Source organism: Oncorhynchus mykiss, chromosome 23 (assembly GCF_013265735.2).
Source record: "Oncorhynchus mykiss isolate Arlee chromosome 23, USDA_OmykA_1.1, whole genome shotgun sequence".
Lineage (NCBI taxonomy): Eukaryota > Metazoa > Chordata > Actinopteri > Salmoniformes > Salmonidae > Oncorhynchus > Oncorhynchus mykiss.
Genome location: NC_048587.1, coordinates 35,125,577 through 35,145,182, shown reverse-complemented (window position 1 = coordinate 35,145,182; position 19,606 = coordinate 35,125,577). Strand labels below are relative to the sequence as shown.

General features: G+C 43.1%; 1 protein-coding gene across 1 annotated transcript in view; it reads right to left on the bottom strand.

Annotated features, from left to right (window-relative positions):
• Nucleotides 1-19,606, bottom strand: part of LOC110502650 (transmembrane protein 150A) — a 79,575-nt gene that overhangs the window by 49,839 nt on the left and 10,130 nt on the right. The window contains exons 3-4 of the mRNA XM_036960328.1: nt 12,213-12,260; nt 10,095-10,181 (exon numbers count right to left, since the gene is read on the bottom strand). Of these exons, the coding sequence (XP_036816223.1) occupies nt 10,095-10,181; nt 12,213-12,260 (135 nt within the window). The remainder of the gene's footprint in view (nt 1-10,094; nt 10,182-12,212; nt 12,261-19,606) is intronic.

Genomic DNA, 19,606 nt, shown 5'->3' with positions numbered 1-19,606 from the left:
CTTACCCTAGTAAAACTGACTATCCTACCGATCCTCGACTTCGGGGATGTCATCTACAAAATTGCTTCCAACACTCTACTCAGCAAACTGGATGCAGTTTATCACAGTGCCATCCGTTTTGTCACTAAAGCACCTTATACCACCCACCACTGCGACTTGTATGCTCTAGTCGGCTGGCCCTCGCTACATATTCGTCGCCAGACCCACTGGCTCCAGGTCATCTACAAGTCCATGCTAGGTAAAGCTCCGCCTTATCTCAGTTCACTGGTTACGATGGCAACACCCATCCGTAGCACGCGCTCCAGCAGGTGTATCTCACTGATCATCCCTAAAGCCAACACCTCATTTGGCCGCCTTTCGTTCCAGTTCTCTGCTGCCTGTGATTGGAACGAATTGCAAAAATCGCTGAAGTTGGAGACTTTTATCTCCCTCACCAACTTCAAACATCTGCTATCTGAGCAGCTAACCGATCGCTGCAGCTGTACATAGTCTATTGGTAAATAGCCCACCCATTTTCACCTACCTCATCCCCATACTGTTTTTATTTATTTATTTTTCTGCTCTTTTGCACACCAATATCTCTATCTCTACCTTTACATAACCATCTGATCATTTATCACTCCAGTGTTAATCTGCATAATTGTAATTATTTGCCTACCTTCTCATGCCTTTTGCACACAATGTATATATAGACTCCCCTTTTTTCTACTGTGTTATTGACTTGTTAATTGTTTACTCCATGTGTAACTCTGTGTTGTCTGTTCACACTGCTATGCCTTATCTTGGCCAGGTCGCAGTTGCAAATGAGAACTTGTTCTCAACTAGACTACCTGGTTAAATAAAGGTGAAATAAAAAATTTTTAAAAAAAATTCATTGTAGCTGGGGATTTTAACAAGGCTAATCTGAAAACAAGACTCCCTAAATTTTAACAGCATATCGAATGCTCTACCCGGGTGAAAAAAATCCTGGACCATTGTTACTCTAACTTCCGCGATGCATACAAAGCCCTGCCCCGCCCTCCTTTGGGAAAATTAGACCACGACTCCATTTTGTTGCTCCCAGCCTATAGACAGAAACTAAAACAGGAAACGCCAATGCTCAGGTCTGTTCAACGCTGGTCCGACCAATCTGATTCCACGCTTCAAGATTGCTTTGATCACGTGGAATGGGATATGTTCCGCATACCGTCGGACAACAACATTGATGAATACGCTGATCCGGTGAGCGAGTTTATTAGCAAGTGCATTGGTGATGTTGTACCCACAGCAACTATTAAAACTTTCCCCAATCAGAAAACGTGGATTGCAAAACTGAAAGCGCAAACCACTGCTTTTAATCAGGGCAAGGCGACCAGTAACATGACCAAATACAAACAGAGTAGCTATTCCCTCCGCGGGGCAATCAAACAAGCTAATGTCAGTTGTCAGCTACAATGTCAGCTACAATGTCAGTATAAAGACAAAGTAGAGTCACAATTCAACGGCTCAGACACAAGAGGTATGTGGCAGGGTCTACAGTCAATCACGGACTACAAAAAGAAAACCAGCCCTGTCGCGGACCACGATGTCCTGCTTCCAGAGGTCAATACAGTGCCAACGACACGGACCGCTACCAAAACCTACGGGCTCTCCTTCACCGCAGCCAACATGAGTAAAGCATTTAAACGTGTTAACCCTCGCAAGGCTGCAGGCCCAGATGGCATCCCTAGCCGCGTCCTCAGAGCATGCGCAGACCAGCTGGCTGGTGTGTTTACGGATATACTCAATCAATCCCTATCCCAGTCTGCTGTTCCCACATGCTTCAAGAGGGCCAACATTGTTCCAGTTCCAAAGAAAGCTAAGGTATCTGAGCTAAACGACTATCGCCCCATAGCACTCACCTCAGTCATCATGAAGTGCTTTGAGAGACTAGTCAAGGACCATATCACCTCCACCCTACCTGACACCCTAGACCCACTCCAATGTTCTTACTGCCCCAATAGGTCCACAGACGAAACAATCGCAATCACACTGCCCTATCCCACCTGGACAAGAGGAATACCTATGTAAGAATGCTTCATTCATCGACTACAGCTCAGCATTTAACACCATAGTACCCTCCAAACTCGTCATTAAGCTTGAGACCCTGGGTCTCGACCCCGCCCTGTGTAACTGGGTCCTGGACTTTCTGACGGGCCGCCCCCAGGTGGTGAGGGTAGGAAACAACATCTCCACCCCGCTGATCCTCAACACTGGGGCCCCACAAGGGTGCGTTCTCAGCCCTCTCCTGTACTCCCTGTTCACCCATGGCTGCGTGGCCATGCACGTCTCCAACTCAATCATCAAGTTTGCAGACGACACTACAGTGGTAGGCTTGATTACCAACAACGACGAGACAGCCTACAGGGAGGAGATGAGGGCCCTCGGAATGTGGTGTCAGGAAAATAACCTCACACTCAACGTCAACAAAACAAAGGAGATGATCGTGGACTTCAGGAAACAGCAGAGGGTGCACCCCCCTATCCACATCGACGGGACAGTTGTGGAGAAGGTGGAAAGTTTTAAGTTCCTCGGCGTACACATCACGGACAAAGTAAAATGGTCCACCCACACAGACAGCGTGACAGCGCCTCTTCAAACTCAAGAGGCTGAAGAAATTCGGCTTGTCACCAAAAACACAAACTTCTACAGATGCACAATCGAGAGCATCCTGTCGGGCTGTATACGGCAACTGCTGTCGGGCCTGGTACGGCAACTGCTCCGCCCACAACCGTAAGGCTCTCCAGAGGGTAGTGAGGTCTGCACAACGCATCACCGGGGGAAAACTACCTGCTCTCCAGGACACCTACACCACCTGATGTCACAGGAAGGCCAAAAAGATAATCAAGGACAACAACCACCCGAGCCACTGCCTGTTCACCCCGCTATCATCCAGAAGGCGAGGTCAGTACAGGTGCATAAAAGCTGGGACCGAGAGACTGAAAAACAGCTTTTAACTCAAGCCATCAGACTGTTAAACAGCCATCACTAACATTGAGTGGCTGCTGCCAACATAGTGACTCCATCTCTAGCCACTTTAATAATTACAAATTGGAGGTAATAAATGTATCACTAGTCACTTTAAACTATGCCACTTTATATAATGTTTACATACCCTACACATCTCAAATGTATATACTGTACTCTATACCATCTACTGCATCTTGCCTATGCCATTCGGCCATCGCTCATCCATATATATTTTTATGTACATATTCTTATTCATTCCTTTACACTTGTGTGTATAAGGTAGTTGTTGTGAAATTGTTAGATTACTTGTTAGATATTACTGCATGGTTGGAACTAGAAGCACAAGCATTTCGCTACACTTACATTAACATCTGCTAACCATGTGTATGTGACAAATAGAGTTTGATTTGATTTGTTCTGGACCAAATGCAATTTTCCAACTGGGCAGTAGTCTAGGTGTAACAAAACTAGGTCCCGTAGAACCTGACTGGTTGATTTAGAAAGAAAGCAGAGCAAAGCCTTATCATGGACAGACCTCTTTCTATTTTAGCAATTATTGTCTTGACCATGACAGCTTTCTATCTAGGGTGACACCCAGCAGTTTAGTCTCCTCAACTTGCTCAATCGCCACATTATTCAGTAATAGATCTAGATGAGGTTTAGGGTTGAGTGAGTCTTTTGTAAAAAAAACAATAGTTTTTTTAGTTTCAGAGATATTTAACACCAGCCTATTACTAGTCAGCTATTCAAAACTGGAGCTCTATGTGAAGTGTGTCAGTTATTTATTTTACTGTCGTATCTGACATGTATAAGGTTGAGTCGTCAGCGTACATAGACACACAGGCTTTATTTAAGATCAGTGGAAGGTCATTAGTAAAAACAGAACACAATAATGGCCCAAGCCGGCTGCCACACTCAACCAAATTTGCATTAGAGAGGCTTCCATTAAAGGAAACCCTCTGTGTTCTATTAGATAGGTAACTCTCAATCCATGATAAGGCAGAGGATGTAAAACCATAACATATCGTTTTTCCAGCATTAGGTAATGATCAATGATATCAAAAGCTGCACTGAAATATAACAAAACAGCTCCCACAATCTTCTTACTATACATTTCTGTCAGCCAATCATCAGTCATTTGTGTCAGTGCCAAGCATGTTGAGTGCCCTCTCAGCGGTTGTTGTTTGCATGTCATGCCTAAGTTTGCTAATCTTGTTGACAAAAAGTTCTTAAAGTGGTTGGCAATATCAAAGGGTTTTGTTGTGAACAAGCCATCTGTTCCATAGTATAGTTTCTTATTTTTGTTTAGTTAAGTTACGTGATTTCTCAATTTACTGTATGTATGCCAATCTGCTGTGTGGTCAGATGTATTTTCTATTCCCTTTCCTTCATCCCTCTCAGCCATACAGTTTTTCAATTCATCATCTATCCATGAGGATTTGGAAGTTCTTGGCAGGCCTATCAGTAACCTGAATAAGTTATTTAATAAGTGATTCAAGTGCGGTGTCAGGTTGTTCCTCATTACATCCATAGTAAAGAGGGGGTCAATACACGTGGATGATTTAGTTCCTGTTCTGTTTTTAAATACCCAGTAAGATTGACTGATAACCTAAACCAGATTGCGGGCATCAGTTACAGTTTAAAAGGTTGTTTTTTTTTGTGGACATGTCAACCAGTCAATATTTAAATCACCCAGAAAACACACCCCTCTGTTTTTGTCTGACATGCATTATCGAGCATTACACACATAGTCCAAATACTGACTTTTAGCACTGGGTTGTCTATAGAAACTTCCTACGATAATAGGCTTTAAGTGAAGCAAACTAATCTGTAGCCACATTACTTCCACGTCATCGGACATGAGATCCTCTCTCAGCCTAAATGGAACATGACTCTGGACATATATAGCAACACCTCTATTTGAATTTCTATCTTTCCTGTAAATTCCATAACCATGTAGAGCTACTACTGCATCATCAAAGCAATCATCTCCGTGTGATTCAGAGCTGGCCAGAATATGAATGTTTTCTGATGTAAGTAAGATGTACATTTCATTAACCTTGTTTCTCAGGCTATTCTGAGAGGCTGATCTAAGGTAGACATTTCAGTGACATTTGAACCAATGGTAATGAGTGAGCTGACCACAGTGGGCTTCTTCCTAAGGCAGACAGTTTCAGCGCAAACAGCAGAATTCAACGTACATATTATCATTCACTGTTAGCTCTGATCAATACCATCAGAGCTAACAGTTAAAAGAACATAGATTAGGTTACTTACATTGACAGCACTTTCTCTGGGACATAATATATCCTAGCTATGTCTGAGTCCTGGCTTAGAAAGAACATCAAAAACACAAAAATGTCCATCCTTAACTATAACATTTTCATATAAGATAGAGCTGCCAAAGGGGGCGGTGTTGCAATCTACTGCAGAGATAGCCTGCAGAGTTCTGTCTTACTATACAGGTCTGTGCCCAAACAATTTGTGCTAAAAATCCACCTTTCCAGAAACAAGTCACTCACAGTTGCCGCTTGCTATAGACCACCTTCTGCTCCCAGCTGTGCCCTGGACACCATATGTGAATTTATTGCCCCCCATCTTTCCTCAGAGCTCGCGCTGTTAGGTGATCTAAACTGGGACATGCTTAACACCCCGGCCATCCTACAATCTAAACTTGATGCCCTCAATCTCACACAAATTATCAATGAACCTACCAGGTACAACCCCAAATCTGTAAACACGGGCACCCTCATAGATATCATCCTAACCAACCTGCCCTCCAAATACACCTCTGCTGTCTTCAACCAGGATCTCAGCGATCACTGCCTCATTGCCTGCATCCGTAACGGGTCTGCGGTCAAACGACCACCCCTCATCACTGTCAAACGCTCCCTAAAACACTTCAGCGAGCAGGCCTTTCTAATCGACCTGGTCCGGGTATCCTGGAAGGAAATTGACCTCATTCCGTCAGTAGAGGATGCCTGGTTATTCTTGAAAAGTGCCTTCCTCACCATCTTAAATAAGCATGCCCCATTCAAAAAAATTTAGAACCAGGAACAGATATAACCCCTGGTTCACTCCAGACCTGACTGCCCTTGACCAGCAAGGGGGTGTCCTCGGATGGGGCCACAATGTCTCCTGACCCCTCCTGTCTCAGCCTCCAGTATTTATGCTGCAGTAGTTTATGTGTCGGGGGGCTAGGGTCAGTTTGTTATATCTGGAGTACTTCTCCTGTCCTATTCGGTGTCCTGTGTGAATCTAAGTGTGCGTTCTCTAATTCTCTACTTCTTTCTTTCTTTCTCTCTCTCGGAGGACCTGAGCCCTAGGACCATGCCCCAGGACTACCTGACATGATGACTCCTTGCTGTCCCCAGTCCACCTGGCCGTGCTGCTGCTCCAGTTTCAACTGTTCTGCCTTATTATTATTCGACCATGCTGGTCATTTATGAACATTTGAACATCTTGGCCATGTTCTGTTATAATCTCCACCCGGCACAGCCAGAAGAGGACTGGCCACCCCACATATGCTCTCTCTAATTCTCTCTTTCTTTCTCTCTCTCGGAGGACCTGAGCCCTAGGACCATGCCCCAGGAATACCTGACCTGATGACTCCTTGCTGTTCCCCAGTCCACCTGACCGTGCTGCTGCTCCAGTTTCAACTGTTCTGCCTTATTATTATTCGACCATGCTGGTCATTTATGAACATCTTGGCCATGTTCTGTTATAATCTCCACCCGGCACAGCCAGAAGAGGACTGGCCACCCCACATAGCCTGGTTCCTCTCTAGGTTTCTTCTTAGGTTTTGGCCTTTCTAGGGAGTTTTTCCTAGCCACCGTGCTTCTACACCTGCATTGCTTGCTGTTTGGGGTTTTAGGCTGGGTTTCTGTACAGCACTTTGAGATATCAGCTGATGTACGAAGGGCTATATAAATAAATTTGATTTGATTTGACCAGCACAAAAACATCCTGTGGCATACTGCATTAGCATCGAATAGCCCACGCGATATGTAACTTTTCAGGGAAGTTAGGAACCAATATACACAGGCAGTTAGGAAAGCTAAGGCTAGCTTTTTCAAACAGAAATTTGCATCCTGTAGCACAAACTCCAAAAAGTTCTGGGACACTGTAAAGTCCATGGAGAATAAGAGCACCTCTTCCCAGCTGCCCTATGCTCTGAGGCTAGGAAACACTCACCACTGATAAATCTGCAATAATTGAGAATTTCAACAAGCATTTTTCTATGGCTGGCCATGCTTTCCACCTGGTTACCCCTACCCCGGTCAACAGCCCTACACCCCCCACAGCAACTTGCCCAAGCATCCCCCACTTCTAATTCAGATATCTTACAGTGCCTTGCGAAAGTATTCGCCCCCCTTGAACTTTGCAACCTTTTGCCACATTTCAGGCTTCAAACATAAAGATATAAAACTGTATTTTTTTGTGAAGAATCAACAACAAGTGGGACACAATCATGAAGTGGAACGACATTTATTGGATATTTCAAACTTTTTTAACAAATCAAAAACTGAAGAATTGGGCATGCAAAATTATTCAGCCCCTTTACTTTCAGTGCAGCAAACTCTCTCCAGAAGTTCAGTGAGGATCTCTGAATGATCCAATGTTGACCTAAATGACTAATGATGATAAATACAATCCACCTGTGTGTAATCAAGTCTCCGTATAAATGCACCTGCACTGTGATAGTCTCAGAGGTCCGTCAAAAGCGCAGAGAGCATCATGAAGAACAAGGAACACACCAGGCAGGTCCGAGATACTGTTGTGATGAAGTTTAAAGCCGGATTTGGATACAAAACGATTTTCCAAGCTTTAAACATCCCAAGGAGCACTGTGCAAGCCATAATATTGAAATGGAAGGAGTATCAGACCACTGCAAATCTACCAAGACCTGGCCGTCCCGCTAAACTTTCAGCTCATACAAGGAGAAGACTGATAAGAGATGCAGCCAAGAGGCCCATGATCACTCTGGATGAACTGCAGAGATCTACAGCTGAGGTGGGAGACTCTGTCCATAGGACAACAATCAGTCGTATATTGCACAAATCTGGCCTTTATGGAAGAGTGGCAAGAAGAAAGCCATTTCTTAAAGATATCCATAAAAAGTGTCGTTCAAAGTTTGCCACAAGCCACCTGGGAGACACACCAAACAAGTGGAAGAAGGTGCTCTGGTCAGATGAAACCAAAATTGAACTTTTTGGCAACAATGCAAAACGTTGTTTGGCGTAAAAGCAACACAGCTCATCACCCTGAACACACCATCCCCACTGTCAAACATGGTGGTGGCAGCATCATGGTTTGGGCCTGCTTTTCTTCAGCAGGGACAGGGAAGATGGTTAAAATTGATGGGAAGATGGATGGAGCCAAATACAGGACCATTCTGGAAGAAAACCTGATGGAGTCTGCAAAAGACCTGAGACTGGGACGGAGATTTGTCTTCCAACAAGACAATGATCCAAAACATAAAGCAAAATCTACAATGGAATGGTTCAAAAATAAACATATCCAGGTGTTAGAATGGCCAAGTCAAAGTCCAGACCTGAATCCAATCGAGAATCTGTGGAAAGAACTGAAAACTGCTGTTCACAAATGCTCTCCATCCAACCTCACTGAGCTCGAGCTGTTTTGCAAGGAGGAATGGGAAAAAATGTCAGTCTCTCGATGTGCAAAACTGATAGACATACCCCAAGCGACTTACAGCTAAAATCGCAGCAAAAGGTGGCGCTACAAAGTATTAACTTAAGGGGGCTGAATAATTTTGCACGCCCAATTTTTCAGTTTTTGATTTGTTAAAAAAGTTTGAAATATCCAATAAATGTTGTTCCACTTCATGATTGTGTCCCACTTGTTGTTGATTCTTCACAAAAAAAATACAGTTTTATATCTTTATGTTTGAAGCCTGAAATGTGGCAAAAGGTCGCAAAGTTCAAGGGGGCCGAATACTTTCGCAAGGCACTGTATATTCTGAAAGAGCTGCAAAATCTGGACCCCTACAAATCAGCTGGGCTAGACAATCTGGACCCTCCCTTTCTAAAATGATCCACCAAAATTGTTGCAACCCCTATTACTAGCCTGTTCAACCTCTTTCGTATCGTCTGAGATCCCCAAAGATTGGATAGCTGCCGCGGTCATCCCTCTCTTCAAGATTGAAGACCCAAACTGCTACATACCTATATCTATCCTACCCTGCCTTTCTAAGGTCTTCAAAAGCCAAATTAACAAACAGATTACCGACCATTTCGAATCCCACCATACCTTCTCCGCTATGCAATCTGGTTTCCGAGCTGGTCATGAGTACACCTCAGCCACGTCCTAAACGATGTCAAATAGAGCTTAGAGTTTGTGTGCTGTGACCATCCCAAACGGCAACCTATTTACCATTTAGTGCACTACATTTGACCAAAGGTGGTGCATTATTTGGGGGCCCCTTGGGGGCCCCCGAGTGGCGCAGAGGTCTGAGGCAATGCATCTCAGTTCTAGAGGCTTCACTACAGACCCTGGTTTGATCCCGGGCACACAACCAGCCGTGATCGGGAGTCGGCGCACAATTGTCCAGGTTAGGGACTTGCCTAGTTAAATAAAGATTAAATTAAAATAAATATATAGGGAATAGGGTGCCATTTGATATGAGCACTTGTTTTACTTTTTCTAAATTCACTGAGTGATTTATTTTGTATTTTTTTTATTTAACTAGGCAAGTCAGTTAAGAGCAAATTCTTATTTACAATGCCACAAAACCCACATCATGACAAGAGACAACACTACATAAAGCGAGACCTAAGACAACAACATAGCATGGCAGCAACACAACATGACAACAACATCGTATCAACACAACATGGCAGCAGCACAGCATGGCGGCAGCACAACATGGAGAAAGCACAGCATGGAGGCAGCACAACATGGAAGCAGCACAGCATGGAAGCAGCACAGCATGGAAGCAGCACAGCATGGAGGCAGCACAGCATGGAAGCAGCACAGCATGGAAGCAGCACAGCATGGAGGCAGCACAGCATGGAGGCAGCACAGCATGGAGGCAGCACAACATGGAGGCAGCACAACATGGCGAGTAAGTGAGTGATTAGACTAACCTGATGAGAGGAACATTGTCCAGAGTACAGCACAAAGTTGGTCCACTCTGTAGATAAAGCTCCTCCTCACATGACTGGTTATACAGCCTAGACAAATAAAATGTGCGCACACACACACACACAGGAGGGGGAATGTTTTGATGAGTACATTGTTTTAAAAATCATGTCAGGCCTTGTAATTGTAACACTGTGGAACAGTCTAGTGTGTAATAGCAGACTGTTTCTCTACTGCAATAGTCCTGTTATGGAAATACTAGTCTGGAAGTGAAGTTACATGGAAGACAGTTTTGACAACCCCACACACACCCAGTATGGTGGAAGACTTTGGGAGTGAGTCAAAGACAGTTAAACATCATCACTAAGGACAGTATGTCACGGTGCACACACATTGTCACACACACACATTACACACATGTTACACACGTGTGGTTTTCACATCACCCAGAAATACTCTGGTGAACCACAGCTACTCCCACGCCATATAAACCCACACACACAGAGGAATGCACCTCCCTCTGTGTGGTACAGTTTGAATTCTCACAAGACCAGCAACATTATACTGGTGTGTTTGACCGGAGGTAAATATTAGCATCAATGTTGTATATTATTGGTTCTACCACCACAGAGTGAGACAATACAATGGTACTTGGAGTGTTATTCCACCTGCTCTCAATAAAGTTGTCATTCATGTTTTTCTAGCATTCCCTTTAGACATACTGAATGCTGTAGGTCAGTGTCTGCACCTACTAGCCCCAGAAACAGGTGTGGTGTCACATTATAGGGACAATGGCCGTGAGTGCTATAGAGTTTCTATTTGTAGCCTAAACAGGGTTTGCCCTGGATCAAAAAGGGGCTTAGGTGGTGTAGGGGCAGGGGGCGTATTATAAAAAACATATCCTGTAGCTCCATGATCTTTTCTGCATACTTTATATCTGGTTTTAATCGTTTGAGTTTACACTGAAAGTGTTTTTCCATCCCAAAAATGTGTTTCTAAAATCAAATAAAAATATCTATATCTGTTTTTTTACATAGGCAGCCCGGGGGAAAAAATGGTTAGGCCGCCCATTCAAGGATTTCAATTTTAAGGGGAAAGGGGGATACCTAGTCAGTTGTACGACTGAATGCGTTCAACTGTGTTCAACCCAACCCCTCTGAGTCAGAGAGGTGCGTGCGGAGGGCTGCATTAATCCGCAGCCACGTCTCTGGCGCCCAGGGAACAGTGGGTTAACTGTTGCTAAAATGCTGTCAGTTCCAGTTTAATAACTGGTTATAACTTTAGCTGGTTAACATAGCCAATCAGAGCTACAGTAGGCCTTTATGCAAACAAGCCATTTGCCACAAGGGCTTGTCATCATTCACTTTGAACTTGAGTGTGTGTTTACAGGCAGTTGCAACAGCGCAAATTTAGAACATTAGAAATGGATTACTGCAAATATGTAAATACCACAGGAGTCCTCTTACATTTGGGAACTTTTACTATTATTATTTATTTTTTTGCCTTTTTTTGCCTGACACCGGTCACATTCAGCGGGTGTTACGAGTTCTTAAATTGACCAGTTATTCTGAGCTCTGGCACACCAAATGACATCTTTAGCTGTGTAGCTAAGTCAGCCACTCACCCACTCCTCCGATGACATGACATCCTCCTAGCTAGCTATATAGCTAACGTTAGGCTCTGTGTTTTTAGCTTGCTATATAAATAGATATGCTAGCCGATTAGCCACGTTATGACTGACTTGTGATCATTGCCCCTGGTAGTTTTATTGTATTGACATTCCCAGCCTTAGTTACATTCATCAGTTTTTGTCCAAAATATTGAGTCATTGAAACTGATTTACAACCTGATAGCAATCTTTTTTGGACTACCAAGAAATGTATTGGTGAATTATATTAATCATGCATTGAACTGCATCCGTCAATTCTTCCAACAATTCCTTACTGTATGTCATGAAATGTTAAGTCAAATATAACCCATTTTTAAAACCTCTTATAATGTTGGTTTTATAACATCATTATATTTTTGACTGATATGATTGTCTGTTTGTTTCATATCTGCAAAGTAGTTCAAAGGCTGTCAGTTACACTTTAACATGAATAGGGTATGATTTAGCTACGTACCAGTTATCCACAGGGCAGACATGCTGGTTGTACAAGGCCATTGCGTACCTGGGACAAAGAAAAGAGTTAGCCTATACATCAGATAGACAACATGGATCAGGTGAAGGGCACATGGTTAGGGTTAAACACATCAGGCAGGATGCAACACACCTGACTCAACTCATCAACTAACCATGGTCTTAAATCTGGACCACACAACTGGAACTTGAACATTTGATTACTTGAAGCATTGCACTTATTAATACCCACTCATTCATATTCAAATATGCAATGTGATTTTGTAGGGGTGTAATCACACATGTAGGTATGGGTACCTCGGTTCGGTCCACACTGTGAACCTAAATAAATACAAAATAAAAACACTAGGCCTTTAGGCTATGCCTATGCTGCATTGTAGGCCTATACCTCTTGAGTAAATCTGAGCTGAAAACAACTTTTCAGGCTATTCCGTTAAAACAACTAGAGTCTATGTGCACGTTGCAATCAAAATTAAAATCTTAATTGGCGCATTTCAAACTGTCCTTTTGTGAGGCGCAGCCGGGAACTAGTTATGCAAGTGGTGGGGTCGATCAACCAGAATTTGAGGATCTTCCATCATTGTTTAAATATCCAGTTTGGGAATGTTTTGGCTTCCCAGTCGAATACAACGGCGACGGACAGAGAGTTGTGGATAAAACGTTAACAGTATGTCGCCACACTCAAGGAGAAAAGCCTATGCAATTGCCAACGCCTCAAATATGTTGACAAATTTACGTGGACATCACCCCAGTATACGGGTGCAAGACCGAAACGCAAAGAAACAACATAATCGCCCGCTGCATTCAAGCAGCCCTTGGCAGCTGATTCTGACCGGGCCAAATAAATTACACGAGCGATAGGTAGGCTGTGTTCATATTTTTTTTTACAGTCTTTGGTTTATAGACGGATATGCGCCCATTCTCGGTAGTTGAGAATAGGAGGTTTCAGCACCATTAGGAACTTCCCTCTTGCACCTGTAACGGATGTGAAACGCTAGCTTAGTTAGCGGTGGTGCGCGCTAAATAGTGTTTCAATTGGTGACTTCACTTGCTCTGAGACCTTGAAGTAGTAGTTCCCCTTGCTCTGCAAGGGCCGCGGCTTTTGTGGAGCGATTGTGGGTGACTGTTGTTGATGTGTGCAGAGGGTCCCTGGTTCGCGAACTGGGCTATGGAATGGCTACGCTATGAAACCACACACTATTGCAGAGACTTACCGGTCTCAATTGATATGGTGAAAACTATGTGTGGAGTGCAGAGGTACAGAAACTCACATCAATACCTTTGTCAGATAACATTGTTAAACAAATAATTCATACTATTGCTAACAATCAAGAGGAAATTGACTAAACAACTCAAACACCCCAAATTATGCTCGCCAAATTGACGTTAGCTGTGAGGGCCGAGATGCCCATGCATTGACTTTTGTCCGCTGTCAGCGGATGCTATTCACGATGACGTATTTTTCTGTCTCACGATTCCCAAGCATGAAATGACACAGGGGATGTTCAGTGTGCTGTGTGGCTAGAATGACGAAAAACAGATTCCATCTATAGCAGGACGGCGGGCAGGCCTCTGCACTCTAGTTATGAATGTGTCTCCCTCTGCCATACAGGTGCATTGTATGATACAATGAGAGCAACTAGCAGCAAAAGAGCAGAGCGCAGAACTCTTGAGATATACTGCAGCAGGTAACTTCCATTGTACACATCGACAGTGATTTCGCGCAAAATAGTATGCAACAAAAGTTCCACATTTACAATTTCTGTCAAGCCGTCTACGCATACAGTTCGATAAATCCAACGTATGCACCACACCAAGCGCACTGCAACTGCCTCTGAAACGCAATGCTGCAAGGCAACAAAAACAGTGTTTCATTGGAAATGAATGTAATTCTGGTATACCAAAATGCAATGACGCTATCGGTGTGTTCGAAGCGTAAACTACATCCACTGCGCGCAAGCCTGTTCGCAAAACTAAGTGGAGATATGGGATCAACGCAAGATAGTGTTCTATTTCATACCGAGGCTTGGTGTTTTCGAGAGGGGAGCGTTGGAAAGCTTTTTCCGCATTGAAAGCAGAACTGTTGTCAATTTACAACGGATGTAAAAATACTTGGTTGACTTTTTTTGTAATGAAAATAAAATTTGTCTCCTTGCCTATGTAACATTCATATTTGGGAAACTAAACACAAGCATGCAAGGGAAATACAAAAACATTCTATAGATGAGTGACCAAAACAGTGGATTCAGAGGAAGTCATTCTTATTGGAGTCTTTCAAAAGGAAAGCATGCCCCCTTCCCTCAGCTGTGAATGTTACTAACAGAAAACAGCATCAGTAAGAGTCCCACACGAGTGATGACTGCTTACCTCAAACAGTTGGAAAATCACTTTGGGACCTACTTCCCAATCCATTTGACTGTGTTCCTGGATTGACATGCCGGTAAGTGAAATTAAACAGCTGTTCGAGCTGTCATGTGACCGAATGTATTCACAGTTCACTACGGTGGAGTTTTGATTCCTGACTCAAAAGGGAATATCCTGCTGTCTCCCTCTGAGCATTAATGCCGTGTTCAAAACAACTACCAACACAGAACTGGGAAATCTACGACTTCCGACTTTGTGCGTTCAAGACAACTGGGAAATCAGAAAAAATTAGCTCAGACTGGGATTAAAAACAAATATCGATCCAGGTTGGATGTGACAGCAGAGATGAGGTGCGCACTGTCAACCACGCCCCTGACTTTGAGAAGTTCCAATCAGATTTAATTAACTACATTTTTTTAGAGAGAGAACTTGTAAATCGGTCCAATTCGACCAGAACACAGCAGGAGGGTTAACACAGGGAACAAAATTGTATTTGCCTACATGAGATTAATTTTCCTACATCTTTATGTGCACAAATATCATATCAATGCCAAGCGTCGGTTGGAGTGATGTAAAGCTCACCGCCATTGAAGCAGTGGAAACGCATTCTCTGGAGTGATGAATCACGCTTCACCATCTGGCAGTCCGACGGATGAATCTGTGTTTCACAGGTGACAGGAAAACGCTACCTGCCCCAATGCATAGTGCCAACTGTAAAGTTAGGTGGAGGAGGAATAATGGTCTGGGGCTGTTTTTCATGGTTCGGCCTAGGCCCCATAGTTCCAGTGAAGGGAAATCTTAACGCTACAGAATACAATGACATTCTAGACAATTCTGTGCTTCCAACTTTGTGGCAACAGTTTGGGGAAGGCCCTTTCCTGTTTCAGTATGACAATGCCCCTACGCACAAAGCGAAGTTCATAAAATAAATGTTTTGTCGAGATCGGTGTGGAAGAACTTGACTGGCCTGCACAGAGCTCTGACAACCTCATCCAAAAACTTGGGGATGAATTGGAACGCCGACTGCGAGCCAGACCTAATCGGCCAACATCAGTGCCTGACCTCACTAATGCTCGTGGCTGAATGGAAGCCAGTCCCGATAGCAATGTTCCATCATCTACTGCAGGTATTCCCAAACTTGGGTACTTGCAATTCGGTCGGTGGTACGCCAAATAAAAATGTAATTCACATTTAAAAATATATATATTATTATTATTATTCACATTTTCAAACAGTCCATTTCTATTTTCCAACAGGGCTATACATTTTCGTGATGTTTTCTTCTCGCCTGAGTAGTCTCGTTTCACTGCCAAAAATAAAATTAAACCATCTAGTGTTCAGCGAAATAACAACACAATGTCAAATACAGGTAGCCCAGTCAAATAATTAACATCCAATCAAATGAACCGCTAATCTCTCACGGGAATTCCACAAACGATCAGTATGTAGCCAAATGTAGCTGCTGCTCATTCCAATTGCCCGAAAATAGATAAATGGTTTAAAAAAATTAAGACCCGCATCCATAGAGAGACCAGCTCTACTGGTAGTACTGCTACTACCAGCAGTACTACACCTGCACCTGTCGACGACACAAGTTGTTCTGCTTCCACGAGCACATCCAATGCTAGCATCAGTAATTCTACATTTGTTGTTAGGCCAGCTAGCATGGACACTGACAGTTGTGAATCTGATGCAGTCTAAGAGCTACTGCCCCCTTACCTGGGAAAGCACGAACAACAGACGTTGGACCATTGAAGAGGCGCAAATATGATGAGAACTACATTGATTTGGGGTTCAATTATATTAGGAGTAGTGCCTTTCCTCAGCCACAGTGTGTTATATGTGCAAAAGTACTACCTCATAACTCGATGAAACCTTCACTCTTGCGCATTTGGAAACAAAACATGCCAATGTGAAAAATAAGCCACAAGGTTTTTTTTAGAAAGAATTAAGATGACTTTCGAATAGTAAGTCATGTATTAAAGCAACAGATACCATTAATAAGAAGGGGCTGGAAGAGTCTTATATGGTGAGCTACGGAGTGGTTAGGACAGGCAAGCCCCATACTGTTGTGGAGGACTTAATTCTTCCTGCTGCTGTGGATATGGCTGGGACAATGCTGGGGGAAAAGGCCCCCAAAAAACTGTACAGACAATGACTTCATCAAACAACTGTTTCATGATGCATCAGTGACATTGCAGATGTTTTGAAAAAAATTACTGCTTCGCATACAAGCCAGTGAATTCTATGCGTTACAGCTGGATGAGTCAACAGATGTGGCGGCCAGGCCCAGCTCCTGGTATATGTCCGTTACGTTTATAGGAGGAGTCAATTAAAGAAGACATCCTCTTCTGAAAACCACTGGAAACCAGGACAACAGGAGAGGATATTTTTAAAGTACTGGACAGCTTTGTGACATCAAATGGACTTGTGGTCAAGATGTGTTGGTATCTGTGCTGATGGCGCAAAAGCCATGACAGGGAGACATAGTGGAGTGGTAACGCACATGTAAGCAGTTGCTCCCGACGCCATGGTCTTTACTGACCGTAATTTGCACTTGTCTGACCGCTTGCATGATTACGAGTTTCTCCCACGACTGGCCTATCTGGGTGATGTTTTTTCTCGCCTGAATGATCTGAATCTAGGATTACAGGGACTCTCCGCAACTATATTCAATGTGTGGGACAAAATTGAGGCTATGATCAAGAAGTTGGAGCTGCATTAACAAGGACAACACACAGGTATTTTCATCATTGTATGTTTTTTTGTGTGCAAATGAACTCAAGCTTACAGACCGTTTAAAATGTGATATAACGAAGCACCTGAGTCAATTGGGGGATCAATTACGCAGTTACTTTCCCAAAACAGATGACACAAACAACTGGATTCGTTATCCCTTTCATGCCCTGCCTCCAGTCCACTTAGAGATATCTGAACAAGAGAGCCTCATCGAAATTGCAACAAGCGGTTCTGTGAAAATATAATTTCATCAGAAGCCACTGCCAGATTTCTGGATTGGGCTGCACTCAGAGTATCCTGCCTTGGCAAATCCCGCTGTTAAGACACTGATTCCCTTTGCAACCCCGTACCTGTGTGAGAGTGGATTCTTGGCCCTCACTTGCATGATAACTAAATACAGGCACAGACTGACTGTGTGTGGAAAAAGACACTCTCCAATACAACATTGCAGAGTTATGTGCATCCTTTCAAGCACACCCTTCTCATTAATCAAAAATGGTGAATAACTCACCACAGGTTAACAAATAAGGCTTAATATGTAAAATGGCTAAATAAAAGAGCAAAATTATTGATTATTATTATTTGTGCCCTGGTCCTATAAGAGCAATTTGTCACTTCCCCCGATCCGGGTTGTGACAAAAGCTCACATTAATTAAACATAAGAATGAGTGTATCGTATAGTGTGTGTGTGTGGCAGGCTTACAATGATGGCAAAAAAAAATACATTTGAGAGTGTGCTGACCCTGGTGCTAGAGGGGGACGCAGCTGGAGGTTGAATGTTTGAAGGGGTACGGGACTATAAAAAGTTTGGGAGCTACTGATCTAGTGGAACGCCTTCCCAAAAGAGTGGATGGAGGCTGTTATAGCAGCAAAGGGGGGACCAACATCATATTAATACCCATGATTTTGGAATGAGATGTTCGATGAGCAGGTGTCCACATGTAGTAGTCATGTAGTTTAAAAGGGGCATATAAGCAGAAAATGAAAGCTCTTACAATATTCGATAATGATATTTCTCTAAAAACAGGCTATAGGCTACATGTGCACCACCAAGTCAGAACAGTAGGCTAAGCTCTGAGGGGGATGAGGGACCAAATTCTCAGTGAGGCCCATGGGCTACTAACAGCTTACTACACAACATACTGTACATTTAGTAATAATTTCTTAGCTACAGTATATATATCCTAGAACTTGAAAAACAAAAAAAAGGTCAAATAATGACATCATTGACCTTCAGGTCGGAATGTCATAGCTCTAGAAATTGGCCCGAGTTCCCGACTTGGAATTCCGAGTTGGATGACCGTTCAAAATATACTTTCACAGTCTGAGCTTGTTTTTTTCCCCGAGTTCCCAGTTGTCTTGAACGCAGAAGAAGTCATGCTGGATTGGACAGCATGGCCAATGTATTCAACCTCTTCTGTCCCTTGGTGTTGCGTGTTAATGTTCATCTTTTTAAGTTTGGAGTTTTTTTCATTCTTAAACCCAGACTTGGACCACACACCCTCTCCACCGAATAGCAGGCAGGGGAAGCAAAATAATGATTGCTTTGCAACGCTTGCAGTTAGCCACTCATTCCTTCCAAACCACTCATTTTTGAATTTGCGATTTGTTATGTAATGTTTATGTCCAATGGCCGATGAGCACCGATACATTTTAGCTATAATTTCTCTTCATAAATAAAATTTTATTGATCACATACTAGAGGTCGACCGATTAATCGGAATGGCCGATTAATTAGGGCCGATTTCAAGTTTTCATAACAATCGGAAATTTGTATTTTTGGACACCGATTTGGCCCAATTTTTTTACATTTATTTAATCTTTATTTAACTAGGCAAGTCCATTAAGGACACATTCTTATTTTCAATGACGGCCTAGGAACGGTGGGTTAACTGCCTCGTTCAGGGGCAGAACGAAAGATTTTTACCTTGTCAGCTCGGGGGAATCAATCTTGCAACCTTACAGTTAACTAGTCCAACGCTCTAACCACCTGCCTCTCATTGCACTCCACGAGGAGTGCAGTAAGCCAAGGTAAGTTGCTAGCTAGCATTAAACTTATCTTATAAAAAACAAATCAATCAATCATAATCACTAGTTAACTACACATTGGTTGATGATATTACTAGTTTATCTAGCGTGTCCTGCGTTGCATGTAATCGATGCGGTGCGTATCGTTGCTCCAATGTGTACCTAATCATAAATATCAATGCCTTTCTTAAAATCAATACACAAAAGTATATATTTTTAAACCTGCATATTTAGCTAAAAGAAATC